At 34.0% G+C, this 20,696-nt stretch overlaps 2 protein-coding genes across 6 annotated transcripts in view; one reads left to right on the forward strand and one right to left on the reverse strand.

Moving 5' to 3' along the window:
• Positions 1–20,605, forward strand: part of LOC125049038 (nucleolar and coiled-body phosphoprotein 1) — a 42,991-nt gene extending 22,386 nt beyond the window's left edge. For 4 of the 5 annotated variants that reach the window (XM_047648048.1, XM_047648046.1, XM_047648050.1 and 1 more), the window contains 10 exons: positions 437–526; positions 864–945; positions 2,424–2,517; positions 2,777–2,869; positions 3,164–3,269; positions 3,402–4,112; positions 15,944–16,011; positions 18,813–18,909; positions 19,674–19,903; positions 20,447–20,605. In XM_047648048.1, coding sequence (XP_047504004.1) covers positions 437–526; positions 864–945; positions 2,424–2,517; positions 2,777–2,869; positions 3,164–3,269; positions 3,402–4,112; positions 15,944–16,011; positions 18,813–18,909; positions 19,674–19,903; positions 20,447–20,546 — 1,671 coding nt within the window. In that variant the 3' untranslated portion in view covers positions 20,547–20,605. The remainder of the gene's footprint in view (positions 1–436; positions 527–863; positions 946–2,423; positions 2,518–2,776; positions 2,870–3,163; positions 3,270–3,401; positions 4,113–15,943; positions 16,012–18,812; positions 18,910–19,673; positions 19,904–20,446) is intronic. The other variant, XM_047648047.1, reaches the window with a different exon arrangement.
• On the reverse strand, positions 4,392–15,220 carry LOC125049043 (transforming growth factor beta-1-induced transcript 1 protein). The gene is made up of 6 exons (XM_047648060.1): positions 15,069–15,220; positions 9,022–9,081; positions 7,654–7,827; positions 5,694–5,789; positions 5,434–5,568; positions 4,392–5,020 (listed from the first exon to the last, which is right to left on the reverse strand). Exons 1-6 carry the CDS (start codon positions 15,069–15,071, stop codon positions 4,946–4,948), a joined length of 543 nt encoding a protein of 180 aa, XP_047504016.1. The 5' UTR covers positions 15,072–15,220; the 3' UTR covers positions 4,392–4,945.
• Positions 20,606–20,696: the final 91 nt, after the last annotated feature.

Here is a 20,696-nt window from a genome sequence, read left to right on the forward strand (position 1 = left end):
AAACATATGTTATGTCTGAAATACATGTTTATTTTTGTTTATTAAGTATTTTATAGTTTAATTTAATAAAGTTTACCATAGATGACATATTCAAATGGAAGTCAAAAGTAATACTAAAAACCGTTTTGCTCTAAGCTACCTTTAATCAGACTTTTCATCCCTTAGGTGATAGGTTCGAAACCCGGCTGTGCACCAATGTTGTTTCTGTTTATGTGCGCATTTAACAGTCGCTCGTATGGCCTTAGACCCATTAATTCGGCGACAGAATGCTGATCACCTACTTGCTACAGAAATCTAAGGTCCAACCTTAAAGGTTGTTGCGCCACTAGTTTTTTCTTAAATCAGACGTAGTCAGTTTATGAAATATTGAAACAAAAATAACAATTTTAGTCTTAGTTGTGCAGGAAATCTCTTATGAAATATCAATGTTTTTCAGGGTTTGCCGAGTGCCAATGATAAATTGTTGAATGCTGTCGAGGATTACACAATTAGGATGACTGAATATTTGAATAGCACTGATAATACCGTATGTACTATGTAATTTGTCATACCTTATGTCCGTAATATAACCATTATGGTTCCATTATGGTACACGAAATTCCATGAATACATTACAATTTAAAATAACGTTAAAAAGCCATTAAAATCCACCATATCTGCCATATGTTGTCATAAAAAGACCGTAATGTCCACAAAATTCCATTAATGAACAGTATTACATATTATACTTTATTGCACGTTATGGTCCAAAAAATGTTAAGAGTACACGAAGAATTAACATAATAATAAAAATATTACCTAAGAACAATTAAGTTAACTTAAGTGAAGTTAAGACCAACTAACGGTATTCTTGCTTTTATCAGAGCATGTCATATTCTCGCCGTTCCAAGAAGTCGAGGCGAGGAAGAAAGTCGATTGGATCGTGTTCCAAGTCTGGCAAATCATGTGAGTCTAAGTCAAATAATTTATTTCAATTAGACCATCTAAAATGGCACTTTTGAACGACAAAAAAAAAATATATATATAAAGAAGATTCTAGTTGCCCCTTCCAAAAGGTAGTTTCGTGTGGAGAAGAATGGGCAAGAAACTCCACACTTACTCTTTTAAAATAGGTTTACAATATTTTGTTACATTTGTTAAATAATTATATGTGAAGACAATGTACTCTTAGCATAAACTACTATACTAAAAAAGTTAGTATACATGTTCCTCACATATTTACAAATATCGAAACCGTAGAATTTTAACATTAAAAAGTAATAAAAATATTTAAAAAAACACAACAAAACAGTGTGTGAGATACAAAAAAAAATTACATTTGTAGCATTATAAATAAAAAAAAAATAATAATAATAATAACAAAAATATGCTAAAGCAAAAAATCAGTCTCTTTTATCACACTAATAGTCTCTGTCCCTCTATTATAAAGTATCTTCTTCAGTCGCACTCTTCATTTCTGAAGGTCGTGTGAGTGGTGCCGCACAACTTCCGCACTCTCCCCTGTCTTTTGCAAACCTCTGCGCCTAGGTAGTAAGACCCGTAAGGGCCTTTACTTAATCAGTACAGCGAGTAGGGGATCCACCTCGAGGTCTGGTGCCCTCCTCTCTGCCAGTCACGAAGAGTTTTTCTAGACATTCTGGATCTGCGTGTCCAAAAAACTCAGGATGCGTTGGTAACAAAGTGTCGAAAGAAGATTTTTTACCTGTAATCGTCTTACATGGACATGTTTGTTTCCTTAGCTCCTTTGTATCCGCCTCCAACACCCCATTTCCAGAGCATCTATTTTTCTCCTTTCAGATGTCCGTGTTGTTCAGGAGTCAGCGCTATAAAGGAAAATACCATATGGGGCCCGTGGCAAATTCTTTTGATGGGGCCCTATCAGTGAAAATCGTTTAATTTTAATAATCTTCGAGATTTTCAGCGTACTCAATTACACGTTGTATATGTCCCACTAATGGCCATAGGCCTCCTCTCTTCGGCGAGAGGGAATGGTCCATAGTCCCCACGCTAGCCCCTCTCGGGTCGGGGGCCCGTGTCATTTTGTCAGCCCTGCCACCCTATTGTTACGCCACTGGCGATGACGTCATACCTTGACACGCGCTAACGAAGCTAAGCTTCCGTCAGTCAGTGGTGAGACTTATCGAGGATCCTTACTTTAGGTTGGAGGAGTTATTTTTATATTAAATAAAATAAAATAATATTTAAAAAATATTATTCGTATGTTTTTCCACAAATTTCTCGTTAAGTAAAATTCATATCAAAATAAATTTTGATATGAATTTTATATTGTTCATAAATTTTGGTTATACAATGAGAAAAAAAGTTCAATGTAACCATACAATTTATATACGTGCATTTTAATTTAACTAAATCATTGCTATGCGTCGTCTCGTGTTTTTTTTTACTACATACATTTGTCGCAGTTGGAGATACGGAGGGGCAACTATCAATGTACTCGTTGGACACTCTGCGACACCCTTCTACCGTTAAAGCGTCCAGCTCGAAGCTCAACTCGGGGTTAGTATGAGGGGGTTAGAACCCACTTTTGAAGATTAAATTGTTACATAAATAAGACAAGTAAAAGCGAAACAACTGTAGTTTGGGTTTTTAACTACAATCTATCTTTCTGAATAGTTTTGACCCCCAATAATTTATAAAAAAATCTATCATTGTTAATTCTCAAAGTTCACTCACATATATAGATTATAGGCATTAAAAAAAATGATTTTGACGTAGTACTAGTGAACTGAATCACGTTGGTACTCTACCATTTTAGTGGTACATCAAAGAAGCGTGGAAGTCTGAGCGCACGCAGTAAAGGATCCATCGAAAAGACTGTCCACGTGCCGCGACGAAAACGGAGTCCTAGGTAACTGTCAGTCTAGTTTTTTTTCCATAAACTGACAACAAACTCAATTTCTATTTAAGCTATAACTCAATTGGCACAAATATAATATACCCCTACAGCACTAGCTGTAGGGGTATATTATATTTGTGCCAATTTTAACCACTAGGTGACTAATAAGGCGCGTCATAAATAAGGAATTCTTAGAAACTTATATAAATTACCTTCTGTTTTTTTGCCTTTTGGTCATAAAGTAATTTAATATGTGTTTTTATTACCATATATTTAAAGAACAGAAATGTATGTTCTTGTTCAAAGATCGCGACGCCCGCTAATGCGTGACCCTCAAGCCGGAGCACCCAAACCGAAGAGAAAAATTGACAAAGATCTGGATGTTCCAACTCTCGTTGAAACAGTGGCACCAGTGAGTATATTAATATGTTTTAAAGTAAGATATTTAAATATGTTACATTTTTCACCAGCGATAGGAATACTATTTTTTGTAATATATTATAGAATCGCAAATAAATTTTGACTTAATTTCTGGTGTTGCCAGTGCGCCTCAAGTCACATAAGTCGTGACCCCAGTCCGAACTTAAAGGATCTCACCAAAGGTAAAGAATCTCCAAGGTCACCGAAAAAAGTGGCCAAAAGGCTTAAGAAAGAAAAAACTCCCAGAAGAAGCTCGAAGTCACCTAAGAGAAGCATAACAAAATCAACCGGGAAACAATCTGTTATTTTAGATAAACAATTAGACTCTAAAGAAACACATGAGCCACCTAAGGTGCCGATGTTGATACAATTACAAGAAACTGAGACTCCAAAAAAAGAAGTAGAAACACCGAAAAAGGAAACAGAGATGATTAAAAAAGATACAGCCACACTTACAAAAGTTAATGAATCTCAGAGGAGGGGCATGACAACGCCTAAAAAGGAAACTCCTCGAAAAATTTCGACGCCTCGTAGTGATCTAACTGTAACTAAGAAACAAGTCACACCTAGAAAAGAAATCAATCGGCGGAATACACCTCGATTAGAAAATGTGACCAAGGAAGAACCTATACCACCCGAGAAACTTAGAACATCTCGCACACCCAGAACTATGAACATGGGTGGAGGAGAGAAAGAGTTGGAAGAAGAGATAAAAGATACATCAAAGAGAGATGAGATTAGAGACACACCGAGGAAAGAAGGAAGTAAAGGTACAGCGAGAAAAGGTGAAACTAGAGATACACCGAGGAAAGAAGATGCAGACAGAGACATAAGGGTAAGTTATTTTCAAATTATTGTATTGCAGACTGAGTTGTATCTGTAATTTGATTCACTTAAAGTAAACTAATGATTAAAAACCATAAACCGTGGCTAAGTAATTTTGCGTATAAAAATCATATTGAATTTGTGTCCAAATAGTTTTATTCACAAATACACTTTTATGCGAAACGAATATTACTGTAAAAGAGTAATTTAAAGCAAATTAATCACGACAATAATCGTTCATATGAAGATGTATCTTGTATGATATTAGAATAAAATAAAAAAAATATAATTTAAATAAAAAACGTGGTTTATTGTAAAACAAATGTCGAAAAGCGTTCACAAACTACGCGTCTAACGCAGTATTTGTATGATGAAAGCCCACAAAAGCATCACAGTGAATTAATGATATTTAATAAATATATTTACAATGTCTTTGCGTATATTCCGAATATATTCAAAACCTGAGAGAGCACGTTTTTTTAATATAAAAATAGATTTCTGTCATTTTACTACACACCAAGATAAATAGGAATTTTAAACATAATTGTTTGTATTTTAAAATGCACTTTAAAATAGCTTGATCGGGCAGTGAGTCTGCGTATAGTAATCGTAGGGTTGCGTGCATTATATAATATAGATTATTGTGTATGCGCCTACGTAAATAATCGTAGGATACATGTATCGCTTATATGTTGATACATGATTCTCACTTAGTAAAAATGGTAATAGTAGTACAAGTATTTAAGATTATAATAAAGCACTGTGTCTTATAACCGTGCAGCATTGCTCTTGAATATATAAAAATCTATATTATAAATGACAGAATAAATATTATTTTGTGATTTAGGCGCACTTCCCGCAGAGTGGCTTGTTGTCCATGACGGAGAATGTGGAGTCGGTCACTGGGTTTCGGCATTTCTGAAAATGACAAATTATTTTATAATTTATGTTACTTATTTGAGTGTGCAATGTTATTGTTTTTTTTTTTTAAAGACAAATCACAGCCATTGACCTAGTCCCATGCTAAGCTGGTGAAGCTTGTGTAATGGGTACTAGGCAACGGATATATTTTTTTATATTTTTTTATTTATACATACATACATATTATAGATAGATAGACATATAAATACATATTTAAACACCCAAGACCTAAGCACAACCCCAAATGCTCATCACATCGATGTTCGTCTCACCCATGGATTCGCAGTCACCACTAGACCAATGAGTCGTCTAATTGTATTGTGTGGTGGTGCACAAGTTTTAAGCGTTTTGTCATAATCTTATTTCTATTTGTTTCAAAACTAAATGTATAATAGTTGATGGAATCATACGTTGCACGTAAAGCAGTCACGGTGCCATTTAGCGTCGAGCGCCACAATTGCCTTGTCCACGATAGGCTGAGTGCAGCCTGCGCAGCGGGACGCGAACTTGTCCGCGTAGCACGACGAGCAGTACGCGCGCCCGGCCTGCGAATGATAAATAAAAAAAATTAAAACCTTTCAAATGTGCTTACACACTAATAGTACTTAGATTTGACGCGATAATTTAAATTCCACTCTCGTTCACACCTTAAGGCAAAAATAGGAAATACCTGTTCCATAAAACCTCCTCCACCCAACTCCTTCCTGCAGCCACCGCAGACAAAGTGATGTGCGTGCCAGGATACGCCCAGTGCTTGAATCACGCGCTGTTAATACCAAAAACATTAACAATCAGTTATGGAATCGTCATCGCTAATTTATATGTATTATTATTGTTGATTTGTCTTCTATAAGAGAGATTCAACGTATGTGTACTAGTTACAGCGTAATGCTCTACCCAGGACTCTAATAAGTTTTTTTTTTGTTTATTGGACAATTCACACCAATTGACCTAGTCCCATGCTAAGCTGGTGAAGCTTGTGTTATGGGTATTAGGCAACGGATATACCTACATATTATAGATAGATAGACATATAAATACAAATTTAAATATCCAAGACCTAAGCACAACACCAAATGCTCATCACATCGATATTTGTCTCAGCCGGGGATCGAACCCGGCACCCATGGATTCGCAGTCAGGGGTACTAACCACTAGACCAATGAGCCGTCAAAAAATGAGTTAATAGCTCATACGTTGTATATAATCACTGGTAATGCGTTAAACTTTGTTTTTACACTCAACAAATTAATCGCTATAAATAAAATATGTACTACATTTGATCGGTGACAAGGTCATTAAGATGTGACATAAAATGATCAAAGTAGTAGTTAATACGAATGTTGTGAACATAAATAGCACCATTGTTTTCCCGTCATGACATCATCGCTCTGGGGACGGCCGAGAAAAATCGCTTTAATTCCTTGATTTCGATTCGTATACCAAGCTAAACACATCGATAATTACAAGTAGTTTATTATTTATTTGAACTGTTGAAGAAAAAATCACTTCTATATATTTTTGAATAAGTCAAATCAAATCTGTACAAAGTCTATACAAGTCGCGTCGATGAGCCATATATGGAACAAGTGTGAATCATCACCATTGGATAACCCACGGTGTTGTTCCAAAATAATAAAACAAAATAACGAGTCGTGGGTGTTGTATGTCATTATTTTTATGTCTTTTGATTTTTCGGTTTTTCATAACTGTCTGATAGAACGTTTACTAAATATGGTTAAAGATATAGGGAGTATTGTTGAGGCATACTGTGACGTCACTTTTGTTGCCAAATGAGGCATGATCCCTTGACCTTGCTGTTTCTTACTCCATTATTTCCTTACTGATGCAAACGAACAGATATGCCGTGTTCTTGAACGTGAACTTGTTGCAATATATTCGCGTCAGATATACTCATATGTTTACATCGTTGTCTACCGTAACAATTTAATTATATGACATTTTGACGTGACAACGTCTTATAATTCGATGGAGCCGGCTGCACGCACGAAAAAACATGACTCATGCGGCGTTACCTCGCTCTGAGGCGTTACCTCACTCTGAGGCGTTCCATTTAAAATTGACATAATTGTATTTATGCGTACAAATAAATGTAACTTGATCAATTCAATTGTGATTTCCATTTACCTCCTTCTCTATATCCATACAAAATACCTATCAAACAAATTAATTTTTTTTTTTTTTTTGAAAAATGCAACCATCCCATCAATATTTTTTATGACGTTGTCACGTTCAACTATCATCAGTAAACCGACTTTACAGACAACCGATTTTTTTTGAATAAATATAAGTTAAAACAGTTATGTATATTGTATATTTTTCTTAGAGAAGCTCAGTAATAAGAATACACGGCATAGTTTACTGCATTCATTTATTGTATATATAAAAATGTTTAATTATGGAATTCTTGACAATGATTATTTTCATTACGCAAAGTATTTTGTATTTTATTAAAATGCGGTAACCGGTATAATTGACCAGCGGGTCTAAGCTCTGAATCATTACTTAATATTCCGTAAAGACATTTGGCGTAGATTTATCACCAAGTGTGAGTTATTGTATTCGCTGCGTCAAGTGTTTAATGGGTGATAGGTGATGTGGTGACTCACGTCAGTGATAGGATCCCCGCAGGCGTGGCAGCGTGGGCTGTGGTGGCGGGTGTAGCAAGGCACGCAGCGCACTCCGCCGTCGTGCTGGTGGAACTTGGCGCCTTCGATGGGTTGCCGGCACGATCCGCACGTGAAGTGCTCAGGGTGCCACTTTTTGTTCAAGGCCGTTACTATCTGTAATCAATGTGACCTTCTCACTAAAGTTAGAAGAAAAAGAACATGCTATAAACTATTCAATACAAAAAAAAATGCTGTAAAGGGGTTAAGCGTTGGCTTTTTCTCAAAAAAAAAACGATCTTTTTTTAAAAATGTATTATTATATGTTTGGTTTATTATCATCATTACGTCATATTTATTTGAGGAAAGTAATATAATAATTATGTACTCGGTACTTGTAGCTTATCACGAATAATGTCGGCTTTTCATATACTGGGCGACACAGGTTTGCTATATTATTAATAAGATCGCGCTGATGTAGAAAAAAAACAATTAACTTCTTTATAAAAGCTTTGAATGTAATTGTTGCAACTAAAGTAATCATATTTTATTCACAACTGTTTGTATCCTGCATTGGTTGGTACAGGCAAACATAACATTCATGAAAAAATATAATCAAATCGACAAAAATAGAAGGACAAGTTTTCTCAACTCTTACTGGGAACTAAGACATCAATTTGTCAAAATATTCTTATGGTTTGAAGATTTAATTCTATACTCTTAAATCTTGAATCTTAGCAAAACACCTTTATTTAACGTTAAATGGTTCTTTAATTTGGTTTTTGTCAATGTTTTCGATTTTGTTTATATTTAATAGATTATTCTTCTCAAGTACCTAATATTTTCCATATGACCTTTACGATAAATAAACTAATCGGTAATCTTAAGTAATATTATACTATTATATTGACTTGTTGCGACAACCGTATAGATATATGATAAATACAATTATCCCTTGATAAGTTCCATAGTTATTCCTATTACTGATATGATATGAAAAAATATTTCTGTTATCTATTTTTTATTGACCACCATATACCAGTCGAAGGTCCTTTAAAAATCCGGTCCGGGTCCATTGTAGGAATTCATAACTAATTTTAAATCACATTTAGGTTACAATTCCATATATTTGTTATTTAAAATGTTTGCTTCACATTATTAGTTTTAAAATATTGTAATTGACCATATATCGCTTTCTCATTGTACGCGTAAATAATGTATGAAAGGCAAAATTTGTGATTATCAAGAGATAAAAAACCTTTGCGCACGCTATGACTAGTCAAATAATAACAATTACCAAAGCTATTTTTTATAATATTAATGCAACTTATTTTAGTTTTAAGAGCGGATTTTTATTTGAAAGGTACGTACTCTGCCTTGAATAGCTCCATTGCAGCTGTTGCAGATGACAGGTACTGGGTCTTTGGTTGCCTGTAAAAAAAGTATTTTAATGCCTTAAATGTTTGTACAATCACATATTATATGGTTACACATTAAGTGGCGACCATAAGGTCGACAACGTTATAAAGAAACGTAATAAGGACAAAATTAACTCGTAAAGGCTATCGAAATGTTTATCAATAAAAAAAACATCTTTATTAAGTAAGGCTTCATGGAAATCGTGATATTAAAGTACCTTATATCGTAATTTCTTTGTGTACTACTTGAACTACTCGTAGCAACTCGTAAATCTATGTTATTATAATTTAACAAAAGCAACCGACATATGGGTTTATTAAAGTCCTGTTATTTAAACAAAACTTCTCTAATATTAAGCTGTCTACACACCGAAGGCGCCGGTACGCCGCCGGCACGTACCCGGCGGGCAAGGCCGACGGCCTTAGTTTTAACGATGTTGCCGGCGCGGCGGCTTGCGCCCGCGCGATCTACCCTGCGGCACGCCCCTCTCCCCTCTTCACCACCGGTTGCCCACCGGCTTTTAAGAAATAGTGATGTGTCAGTGTTTTTATCGACTAAACATTATGGAATCCGTTAATGAAGTGGAGAGAAAAATAAAAAAATTAACAAGGCACTAGCAAGCACTTGGCAATCACTAATTGTGAACACTGCATGCCGCGACTGTATGTCGTGCCGCCGGGAAAATTGTCAGACTCGCAACTTCTAAAGCCGCCGGGTTCACCCGCCGGCACTAACCCGCCGGGGTTCGTGCCATCGGGCCGGCGGCTGCGGTGTGTAGACAGCTTTATACGCGAATCTTGGTGTTATGTGCCTATTTAGATATCTCGGCGTTTGGGGTGCTTTTCAGCCGTCATGGTCAATGAGATTTGTTAAGAAAGTTTTATTTTTATTTAGTATTCTCGTAAAGCATAAGCAAAATTTAATATAGTCTTTAAATTTTAGTTATCTTGTTACGTAATCACTGACATGAAAACAAATGCTATATTTGTGTATTCAGTGTAAAAACATCATGTAATTATACCCTGTAAAATAAGATCTTGTGGGACGCGATAACGTGAGGAGCTAATGTATAAATCCTGCAGACTCTGTTTAAAACACCTTTCAGCTACTTTACGAGAAAATGTACAACATTACCACTTATGGCATATCACGGCCATAGTTAATGCCAATATTGTGATAGTGAAACCCAAAGTGTAGTTGTATCGTAGCTTGATGCAATCACCGATTCCAAAAATATCTTTTGACACTCGTAGCAATCACGAGGTTAATAAATTGAAATAAAACTGTCAAACAGTGAACGAAGTCGTAGCTATAGTAAAATTATAATTAATATACAAGGGCGTTGCAACCATGTTTCATATATTAAATCATTTGACCACTGTCCATAATGAAGTTAGTAACTTGTCATTTAAAGTTTCCTGCAAATTTCACCTCATCTTACTAACTGCATGGTCTTGCACAGATGTAAAAAATAGAGGCACTTTTTAGATGGCGAATGAGACCTTCTTATAAAACTTGGTCTAAAGATTATACCGTTCACATGGTTGTTTTTTTTATGAAAAATCTTTAATATGTAGTTCACGTTTTATTATAAGGCTATAAAGATAATTGTAAGACGTGTTTAATTCTTGTTTTAATCCTTGAAAATAAGTGAAAATTTATTTGACATATTTATTTATATACATAATGTAAGCACCGCAAATAAACAGCAAATGCGCAGTACGTTCATTGTTGTTGCGGCTATTAATGTCTTTATCATGGAGAACACCTTGTCTCGGCTCATTAACAACGAGAAATACACATTTGCATTAGATGCATCTGTATTTTGCTTTGTTTAATATTATATACATGCACTTACTTTTTTTATTTTTTTTTAATAATTCAAATATACCACGTAATAGAAAGATGTATGTTTGTCAATTTTTTAAACGTAGAGGTTAGCTTTTCTTATTTATTTTTAACAAAATTCCTTTAATTTATAGGAAGATCGATAGTTTTTTTTCAAGTTGTAATCGTAAACTTATTATTTAGTCTGCTTTTTAAGATCAGTTAGTAAAGAGTTATTTATATGTAGATATACACATAAAAGTAAAAAACAAACTAATTTGTTTTTATCTAGGATCCGATAAGAAAATGCTATTCATATACCTGTAACGTTATATTTGTCTGATTTCCAATAACGAAACAGTCATCGATAAAAATATTTTTAATATCCTTATCATCATTTTATCGTATTCATTATTTTTCAGGAATTTTCCAAAATATCAAGAAACTAATAATAATAGTTTAAATATTAAGTTAAGTATGTAAAAGCTAAAATTACTCGTAAAAAACCCCTCGTTTTTAGAAAAGAATTAGAAAAAAATGCTTTTTTAGCCAAAGGCCCTCTCTTTAATCTAACAAAGTTATCTTTGTAAAATAATAATATGAATTCATATTCACGTTTTAATTTTTTTTGAAGTATTGGTGATAATTTAATAAAAGCTTAGTTACTTGTAGTTTATAAATTTTCTGCTATTAAAATGAATTTAGTTAAAGATAACAGTATTATGCATTAAACCACGTCAGAGCATTCTGCTTATGGGCTGTATGTTATTATGGTTAAGGTATTTTTTTTAATATATTTCTTTGTCATCAAAGTTCGTAAAAATTATAGTTTATGTTATTAAACAATTAGACGTTGTGAAATAGAACATACAGCTAAACAACGAGACATTAATAGTTTGCTATGTTTAAATAATTAAAAATAAAATATAATTAAAGAGGATTACTTTATTTAGTTATAATATATAAATAATATTCTTAGTTTACTAGGCTAATTGCTAGTTAAATAAAACCTGGTCAGCAATTGTCTCTCGTTCACAACGATTACTGAAAACCACTCGAAATCTGTTAATATAAATAATTTGATAAATTCTATATCGCGCTTATAACCGTTAGGAAAGTTGTATTTAAAGCCCTTAGTTTGTATGACAATTGCTAAAAAAATATATTATACCGATGTTGCATGATAGTGCAAACGGATCGCTGACCTTCCCAAAGTCCCCGTTAGCAGAAATAGGCGCCGCGTGGGAAGGTATTGTGATCATTCCAGTTTATAACGCTTCTAATATACTGTTCAAATATTTCTGGACATTGAATCCAATTTTTACAGTGTATATTTTTCGTATTAATTAATCTTAAGTATCGTGCACTGGTTTCGTGTGATTCATTAAGGGCCATATCAGATTGCAAAAGTAAATCAAAATTTTAATTTAACGGTAGTTATAGAGGAGATTACTGAAGGTTTTAAATTGCTCAGGAGTCTAGTCATGTCCTGCACTAGGATGTCCTAGTACGTATACTAATTTTTTTTTATGTAATAGGAGGCAAACGGGCAGGAGGCTCACCTGATGTTAAGTGATACCGCCGCCCATGTACAGGCACAATGCCAGAAGGCTCGCAAGTGCGTTGCCGGCCTTTCAAGAATTGGAACGCTCTTTTCTTGAAGGACCCTAAGTCGAATTGGTTCGGAAACACTTCAGTGGGCAGCTGGTTCCACATAGTATAAATATATAAAATCGTAACGCTGAAAATTTGTAATAAAATCAAAATCATAAGTGGCTAGGCGATTGGTCTTGTTATGGAGCACCTGTTTAGCGTGTATCGGTGGGCACATGAATCCGTGACTAACAACAAGTAGTACCGTGTGGAAGCGATGAGGTGTCGCCATCCAACCGAACTGCCGTCCAAATACATTTCTTTCGCATTCTAAGAGATTTATCGCTTGTGGGCGGATAGTTCATGGCGACATTTAAATTTAATTTTTCAATGTGTAAATTCAAAAAATGTTTAACAATGTAATTAATGCTTCAGTAGTTGTCACGCAATAAAAATTGGGAGTGCTGTGCAACCACATTTATTCAATCACACAATAGTTTTTTACATGTTTGGTTTCTGATATGTATTAAAATATCGGTTTTACACACACTTCAAATCGACAGATATGCTTGGCCTACAGCCAACGATGTCATATCGGTTATTTTACTTCATAAATTATTAAAGGTATTTTTTCTTTTGCAAGGTATTTGTTTTTTATATATCTCTTAACATTGCTGAATGGAAGACTGTACAGTTACTGACTGTACGGTAGTATCATCAGTGTTTTAAACCTCTGAAAAATATTTCAAATCAAAAGTTTGTTTGTATTTATCTTCAATTAAAAATTGCCAAATTAAACATCTTTTGAAATGTATAAATAAAACGATATATTCGACGTGCAATAAAAGTTAAAGATAGCGCATGAGGACTAGGCTGATATAGAATATATTTCAAAACGATATTCTACTGAATGCTGCTGTTATTGTAGCGATACGCTGAAAATCTAGAAATACACTCTTGAATCATGTTACTTTCCATTAATATCGCTGTAATTTACCTGATATTAATGAGGTTGTCTAATGTGGTATGAAATATATAGGTCACTTTGATAGTACAAAATTTACTAGATAGCAACGATTTCGTTTTCGTTGAATTATCTTATAGAGTTCTTCTCTTTATGACTTGCTACATAACATTCGCTGGAGTACCTATTCCTAGCTTCATAATTTAGAGCTATATAGATAGATTATTGCGCCGCATCGTACTTAAATTCTTGGAACTGGAGGAAGGGAAAAGTAAAACTGTCTCTTTTGGGGTGGAATCTTATCTATTTGCATTAATGTCATGCAGATTACACCAAAAGTATAACCTATATTAATTTATTGTTACCTAGCCCAAAATTTGAATTTCGAAAAGATTTTTTGAGTGGATTTCCGACGAAATAAGATAAACAATTGAACGAACCAATACAAGCAATTAAAGCTTGGTTATTTCCAATTGACGGATGGTTAGCGATGATTGAGTGTCCTCCCAGATACTATTTATAGCTGTCGGTTGTAGCTTTGTCCTCATCGTGATGTCAACACAACAACACGTGACAGATGGAAAACAAACTCCAAAATATATATTTAACCAGAAACATGCTAAACAATATATTAAATAATGAGGAGGGCAACCGGCGGTCATTTCGGTAAAAGCGATCGTGTCCAGCCATACTAATTAGGAAGGGATTTAAAAATACTAATTTCTCGAGAATGATTTTAGAACTTCCAATAAACATGTATTGTACCTATAATTTAACTGATAAATTACTATTTTTGGTTTGATTAAAATTGCGTCTTAACGTATACACATTCATAGGTAGCTAGAGGAGGGGGGGGGGGATTGGGTCAGAAAAGGTAAACGTAGGACTCGCCAAAAGGTTTATGTTAAGCCTATTGTTGTAGTCCCAATGAGTTTATAAAGCCTTAGTGGGATTATTTTCTGCACACACTAGACAAATTATCTTACGTCTTAAAAATAATACGAAAAGGATATAAACCTATCACATTTGATAGTTTAGATATCTGGTGTTTTATCGATTTAAAGAGAGTTTTTTAAAAACAGTTGATTCACAACTCAAGTGATAAGAACTGCATCATTGTAGCATTTTAAAATAAATATTTTCAATGATTATATTTTATATTTTAAAACAAGGGTTTACTAGAGAATTTTTTAATAAAAAACTTCAGAATAATAAAATTAGCGTATCACCTACGTCTTGTCTGTTTATTTGTACGCTCTATTTTTATCGTCACCAAGAATTCAAACGTTTTAAATATTACATTTATATCGAATATATATAGTTTAAGATTTTTGGGTTTTATTTACCTTCTTAAAGAGAAAACATCTCTCATGTTAATTTTTTGGACAGATGTGGATTGTTATAATATCTTACGATAATAATAACAAAGCTTTTAATATTTTGCGATAACCTAACCATTTGAGGGTGTCATACTTAGAAGTAATTTTTTTTGACTTTTCTAAGTTAATTAAGGATTTTATTTTTTACGATATTATTATAATAAAAGAAACTCGCCAGAAATTAATTATTGTCCTTTAAATATGACAAGAATTGTTTTATATAAAGTAAAACTTACCATCTTTACGGAAAATCTGTGTAGTTGAACACAATATTTGACACGATCAACTCGCACGAGCTCGCAGTAATAACTGAGCTCTTAGCGCGCTTCTAGTGATGTCTTCATTGTTTGTTATCGAGGGATGATACGTCACGATTGTCGATAATCACCCGATTAGTCGAATGTCACGTGCTTTGATGATAGAGTTTTGCGAATTTGGTAAAGTTTCTGATCTATACTACATATTAATAACTAATTTATCTAAATACGACAATTTGCACTCTACTATGTTGCGCTGTGTAATGGTACGATAAATCCGTAGACGTAACCCTAGTCATTTTCGTACATGACGAACTAAATAAAATTGACAAAATTAATTTTTAGTTTTAAATAAAAATTATAGAACGTTGCTTGAGTATGTAGATAAAGTCGTTAGATTATTAAACGGTTGTTTATTGATTTTTATCACTTACTATTTTATAACAATACTTTAACACGCAAATTGTACAAGGTGCAATAAAAATTATAACTTTAATTAAACAATGTGAAAATATTGTCTAACCCGCCACTGCTGTCAAGGCATTTCACATTTCTTATATACCCTAAGCTTTTATCGAACGAGTAAGGTCAGGTGCGCAGCACTAGAGCCGGCGCGAAAATGTTATCTCAGATGACGTAATGGTTGCATTTACCGAATTGCACGGATTGGTACGGGAAACGACTTTGAAAAGGCTTTTAATTATTATGGACATTCGCTTGTTAACGTATGTATAAATAGGTCATATTTTAGAAGTTTATATTGAGACCTTATATAGTTAACAGTCATAAAGAAATCAGGTTGCAAAAGGTATTTTTGAAATTTAAATGTTAAAAATGTGGATTTATCTTTTCAGGCATCAACAGTTGGCGGCTGCGAGGTAATGACGCTGCTGCGACAGCTCTGCGGTGGGGACTCACCCGGGTAAGCTATTACTTAACTAATTAATAAGTGATTATTATCAGTAATACCGTCGCCATGCAAGTAGTAGAATAAGCGTGCGCCTCAACCCTGAGGTCGTCCGTTCAAATCCCCGTTGTACGCCGATCAAATTATCTTACTAACATTATATGTGCCTATTGAGTACCTTGATAATTGACCTTTATACCATAATTAAATTGGAAAAAGTCCTAATTTAATATTTTGATTTGAATACTTATAGCTGTCTTGTTCTCCATCCTGTTTAATTTATTGAATTAACAAATACGAAAATCAATGAGAAATATTATGATTCTTAACAAGCATACAAATTAATGTTTGTCTTAAATCGCTACTCTGTAAATTTATCATGTATCTGATTCAAATTTCCCACACATAATTACTTATACATATATGGGCAAGTGAGTGTGTTAAATGGTCTATACATCTTTATCTAATCTAATACAATAGAAGAGGACACTGAGTATAAACCACTTTATGAACTGTCACACCCACAGAGAAACAAAAATGGCGAGGTGTGACTAATTATTATGAGTAAGAATTGATTTTTTTTAATCGTTTAAAACCGTATACTTACACATCTCTGCACTCGGCACTAATGAGCGATAATTTCCCAAAAATCTAGTTTTTAGGTATGTTTTACTTTTTCACATATGGCTATCTTATCTAAAATCTGAGTCTAGATTATTTGGCTCCAGTAAGTTTGAGCCTGAAAGTTATAGATGTCGCAACATCAGCAGGTACCATTGTCACGTCTTCCCATTGTTCCGTAAATGAATCGACCTCAAGATCTTGGTGCGCAGGAGTCATCACGCGCTGTTAGGTCACTGATAGCCATCTAGCCTTAGGTCGCAATCCCTAGGCATTTCATTACAATAACGTATTAGAGTGCTAAGTGCACGTGAAAATAATTTTAGTAATTAGTTTTATGGAGACTTCTATTTGTCATTGTTAATTAATGTGCAATTTATATAATTGTTTGTGTAGTACAAGGTTAAAGATAGAACTCATAAATTCCCAACGATAACATAGGAGCTTTAAATGTACTGAATTGTAGGTTCAATATGATTTAAAATGTAAGGGATAAATCTGGGAGCATTGTTACAATGTCCATCGTAATATTATCATTATTGGCTAAGTTGAAGCTGGTAGTAAATGTAAATTTAGATCTTACCTTTTTTTAAATATTGACGTTCATGCGTGTGTAATTTCCAATTTAAATGAACAACTGTACGCATGAAGCTTTGTATTAGAGTTATTGTTTATTCAATGTTACCTCTGTAGGCTGTTGCAAAATTAGGTCCTTTTTCGTCTATTTAAATTCAAAAGCTTGGCCACTTTAGGTCTGTATCAGGTCGTTCCATCCCCTCACAGCTCACTCCATAGACCCCATCGCATCATAAGGTCACACTTCCGCATGGTCGCGGCCATGACTTTGCTCAGTTCAAGGTCACCTTGTGCTGGACTGTACATGGTGGTTTGTAATGTCATACAGAATAATTATGATCATGTGATATACCTACACCGTGTATAATTTAGGAAATTACTACCTACTTCTTACTTATTATGCTTTTAATTATATATTTCATATTTGCATGCTAGTTTGATATGGCTGATTGTGCGGAATCTTCTTATTCCTTCATAATATGTACCACGGTCAAGGCAAATACAGGATTTATTTATTTATTAAAATTTATATAAAATAAGTTATTTGTAATATTAATGTTTCCACAAAACATTATTACAAGGAATAAGAATGTCTTGTTTTTTACTTGGATTATTAGTCAGTGTAAAAATAGTGCTAATAAAGTAATAGAGGTGTGCAATGTGGTCTGCATTGAGCTGACCTCGGCTGATGTCACAGCTAGTTATCCGCCTTATTTTATGACCAGTTTCATTCTAAATCCGTATGTGCGGAATTACTGCTTTATGGGCTAAACTGCTATCTATTGACTATTATCTGTCTATTGACTATTATCTAAGGAGATATGGGCCAATGCCAAGCGCCTTAAAATCAGATACTGTTAAAGTGTGAACTCGTGAAATTTACCTTTTAAATGAAGAAGTAAGGCAGCTTCCGGCGATAAGTAGAAAGTTACCGAACGAGAATAGAATTTGATTTAAAAAAAACACGAACTAGTATTTTAATGTTCAATGTTGCAATTTTAGTTCAAAGCCCGAAAATCCCCTGCTCGCGCCAAAGAACACCCTTTGCTTTAATTAATATTATAAAAATTATAATATTGTTTGTCCTATGACAAGTGTGAAAGTCATGGTCTCGTCTAGACACTCCCCAAGGCGATTTCCACCCTCTGTTATTTATTGCCATATTAATGTTCTTTGACATGGCTTTTCACTAGAGGGATATTAATATGAACAACATCAATATTACAGTAGGTACCAGTGATATTTGAAATTACGAGACTCTTTGATCGAAGCTAGCAAGCTAATTGAAAATGGAAAAAACATCACATTCCTTAAATGTGTACTTAAAGATTCAATTGCATTCATTGCAGGAATAAATTGATATTTTTACTGACTACAGACTTTTACCGTAATTTTGTTGATTAAGTCTCGACTTGCAGAACACTTTCCTATTTTTATTTGAACCTTATTGGCGTGTAAGCTTGTTATTCTAAAATTAAAATAATTTATTTTAAATCTCATGTTGCCTAGGTTGAAATTCAAATTTCTATTTCTTTCTTATCCAAATTTCTTATCTATTCTGGATTACAAATGAAATTTGAATATGTTTATACGTTGTGAGACAAATCTTTACTTTTCAGAACGCGAATCGAGCGTATATCGGGTGCAAAGAATGGGCAGCTTATCTGCATGAGCAGTGGTAGTCCAAGGCAACCCAGCACACCGCAGCTTTTGAAGGTGTGTATTTTGTCATGCATCTTTCCTAGTACTTAAGTTTATGTTAAAAATAAATGTGTGCGTGTACTAGGTGTACACACGTAAGAAGTGAAACTTCTTTATGACCTTATTTTTCGAAAAATGATCTACTATATGCAACTTTACAGAAATTGGTTAAATAAAGTTAAATTAGATAAAGTTTAACAAAAGGCTTTTATTATCATAGACATGAATACAAATACAATTATTTCATTTTAACTTATTACTGTACTACTATGTAGTACTAAGATTATTACAGAATTTCATTAATTGTAATAGAATTATTAGTATTACTATCATTGTAATCGTTATTATATATTTTTGTTACTAATGGCTTCGAATCTCTTCGGATCAACCGTGGGAGGGACAAGAAAAGATGGCGCGTAACCGAAAAATGTGACAAATGTGTGTAAATTTTTTTCCAACGCCGATAAAGAAGTTTGACTTCAAAAAGCAACATGGCGCGAAACCTGCTACAAAAATTTCTCCCATACGTCGATAAAGAAGTTTCACTTCAAAAACATGTAGGAAGTAACTGAATTCTGACTCAATTACGAAGGAAAAACACACAATTAGTTTCTCTCATTAGGTTTGTTATTAGCTGCCTTGAATAAACTTAAAATAATTATAAAACGTTCCAATTCGAAATACATAGTAACCTTGAATACTTATTCAAGGTTACTATAACTCATTGTCTAGTATAGCTTCGTTTATATTTCTTTAAGTGATCCAAGTTTGAACTACAGATATTGGAAGAGACAATTAAGAAAAAGCCACCCCGAACAACAAGCGGGGTACCTGCTTCTGAAGTGGCGCTGGCGGCGCGATCGTTAGAGCGATGCCGTATGGCGCTTTGCGTGGACGAGAACGCGGCCGAGCGCCTCTTCAGCTATCGGACGGCCTTCATGCAACACATGCTCGCTAGCCCCCTATACGCTAACAGTGCCGTTGGAAAACCCTGGGAAGTCATTGGCAAGTAGGTCACAACTTGCATACCTCACAGCTCACCCTCACAACACTTTCGAATTTCTCTTGATTTGACAAAAATGTACATAGTTCTTGAAAAATCCCTGTCTATTGATTAATTAGAAACTATTAGTCTTATTTTGGTTGCATATCTTGAATATTGATAAGGGATAAAAAAACTAAATAATTACGTATAGTACCTAATATGTTCATGATTATAAAAATTAAAGATTTCTAATTAATGGGCTTCTAGGGTAATGTATAATGTAGGCTAATAGTAGATGATTTTAAGCAATTCCACTGATAACAAAAGATGTTAATGATCGCACCCAATTTTTTAATCTTTCCTAATGGACAATCTGAGCTAGCAGCGTTAGCTCAGAGATTAAGCGTGCGATTCTCAATTCTGATGTAGTACGTTTAAGTCGGACTAGCTCTTTTTATGTGCGTCCGTCATTAAAACAAAGGTACCTTATTACCAAGTCTATAAAATTCCAATCAAAGTATTTTTATTATGATAATTTTCCAACAGTTAACTAAGTTATAATTGTAGGGTGTCTGAACGTATACTGGATGAGTTGCTCGTAATGTGTGCGAAGGAAATGGAGCTGCAGCCGATCGTAAAAGAAATATACAGGAACGAGACATCTTAGATTTGTTATAGTTATTTTATATGTTTTGGTATGAGTTTTAATAAATTGTATTTTATACAAAAGACTTTTTATTCATGGACGGACAGACCCAAAATAAAATTAATTTTATACAACATGCAGTTTAAGTTTTAATAAAAATAAAACAAATCC

This window comes from Pieris napi, chromosome 4, assembly GCF_905475465.1.
Source record: "Pieris napi chromosome 4, ilPieNapi1.2, whole genome shotgun sequence".
Lineage (NCBI taxonomy): Eukaryota > Metazoa > Arthropoda > Insecta > Lepidoptera > Pieridae > Pieris > Pieris napi.

Excerpts from the sequence above, each read along its gene's own strand:
- LOC125049043 (XM_047648060.1), bottom strand. Across the intron at positions 5,790-7,653 it reads GCGGGGATCCTATCACTGAC|CGCGTGATTCAAGCACTGGG; the intron begins GTGAGTCACCAC and ends TGGTATTAACAG. Across the intron at positions 5,569-5,693 it reads GAGGAGGTTTTATGGAACAG|GCCGGGCGCGCGTACTGCTC; the intron begins GTATTTCCTATT and ends TATCATTCGCAG.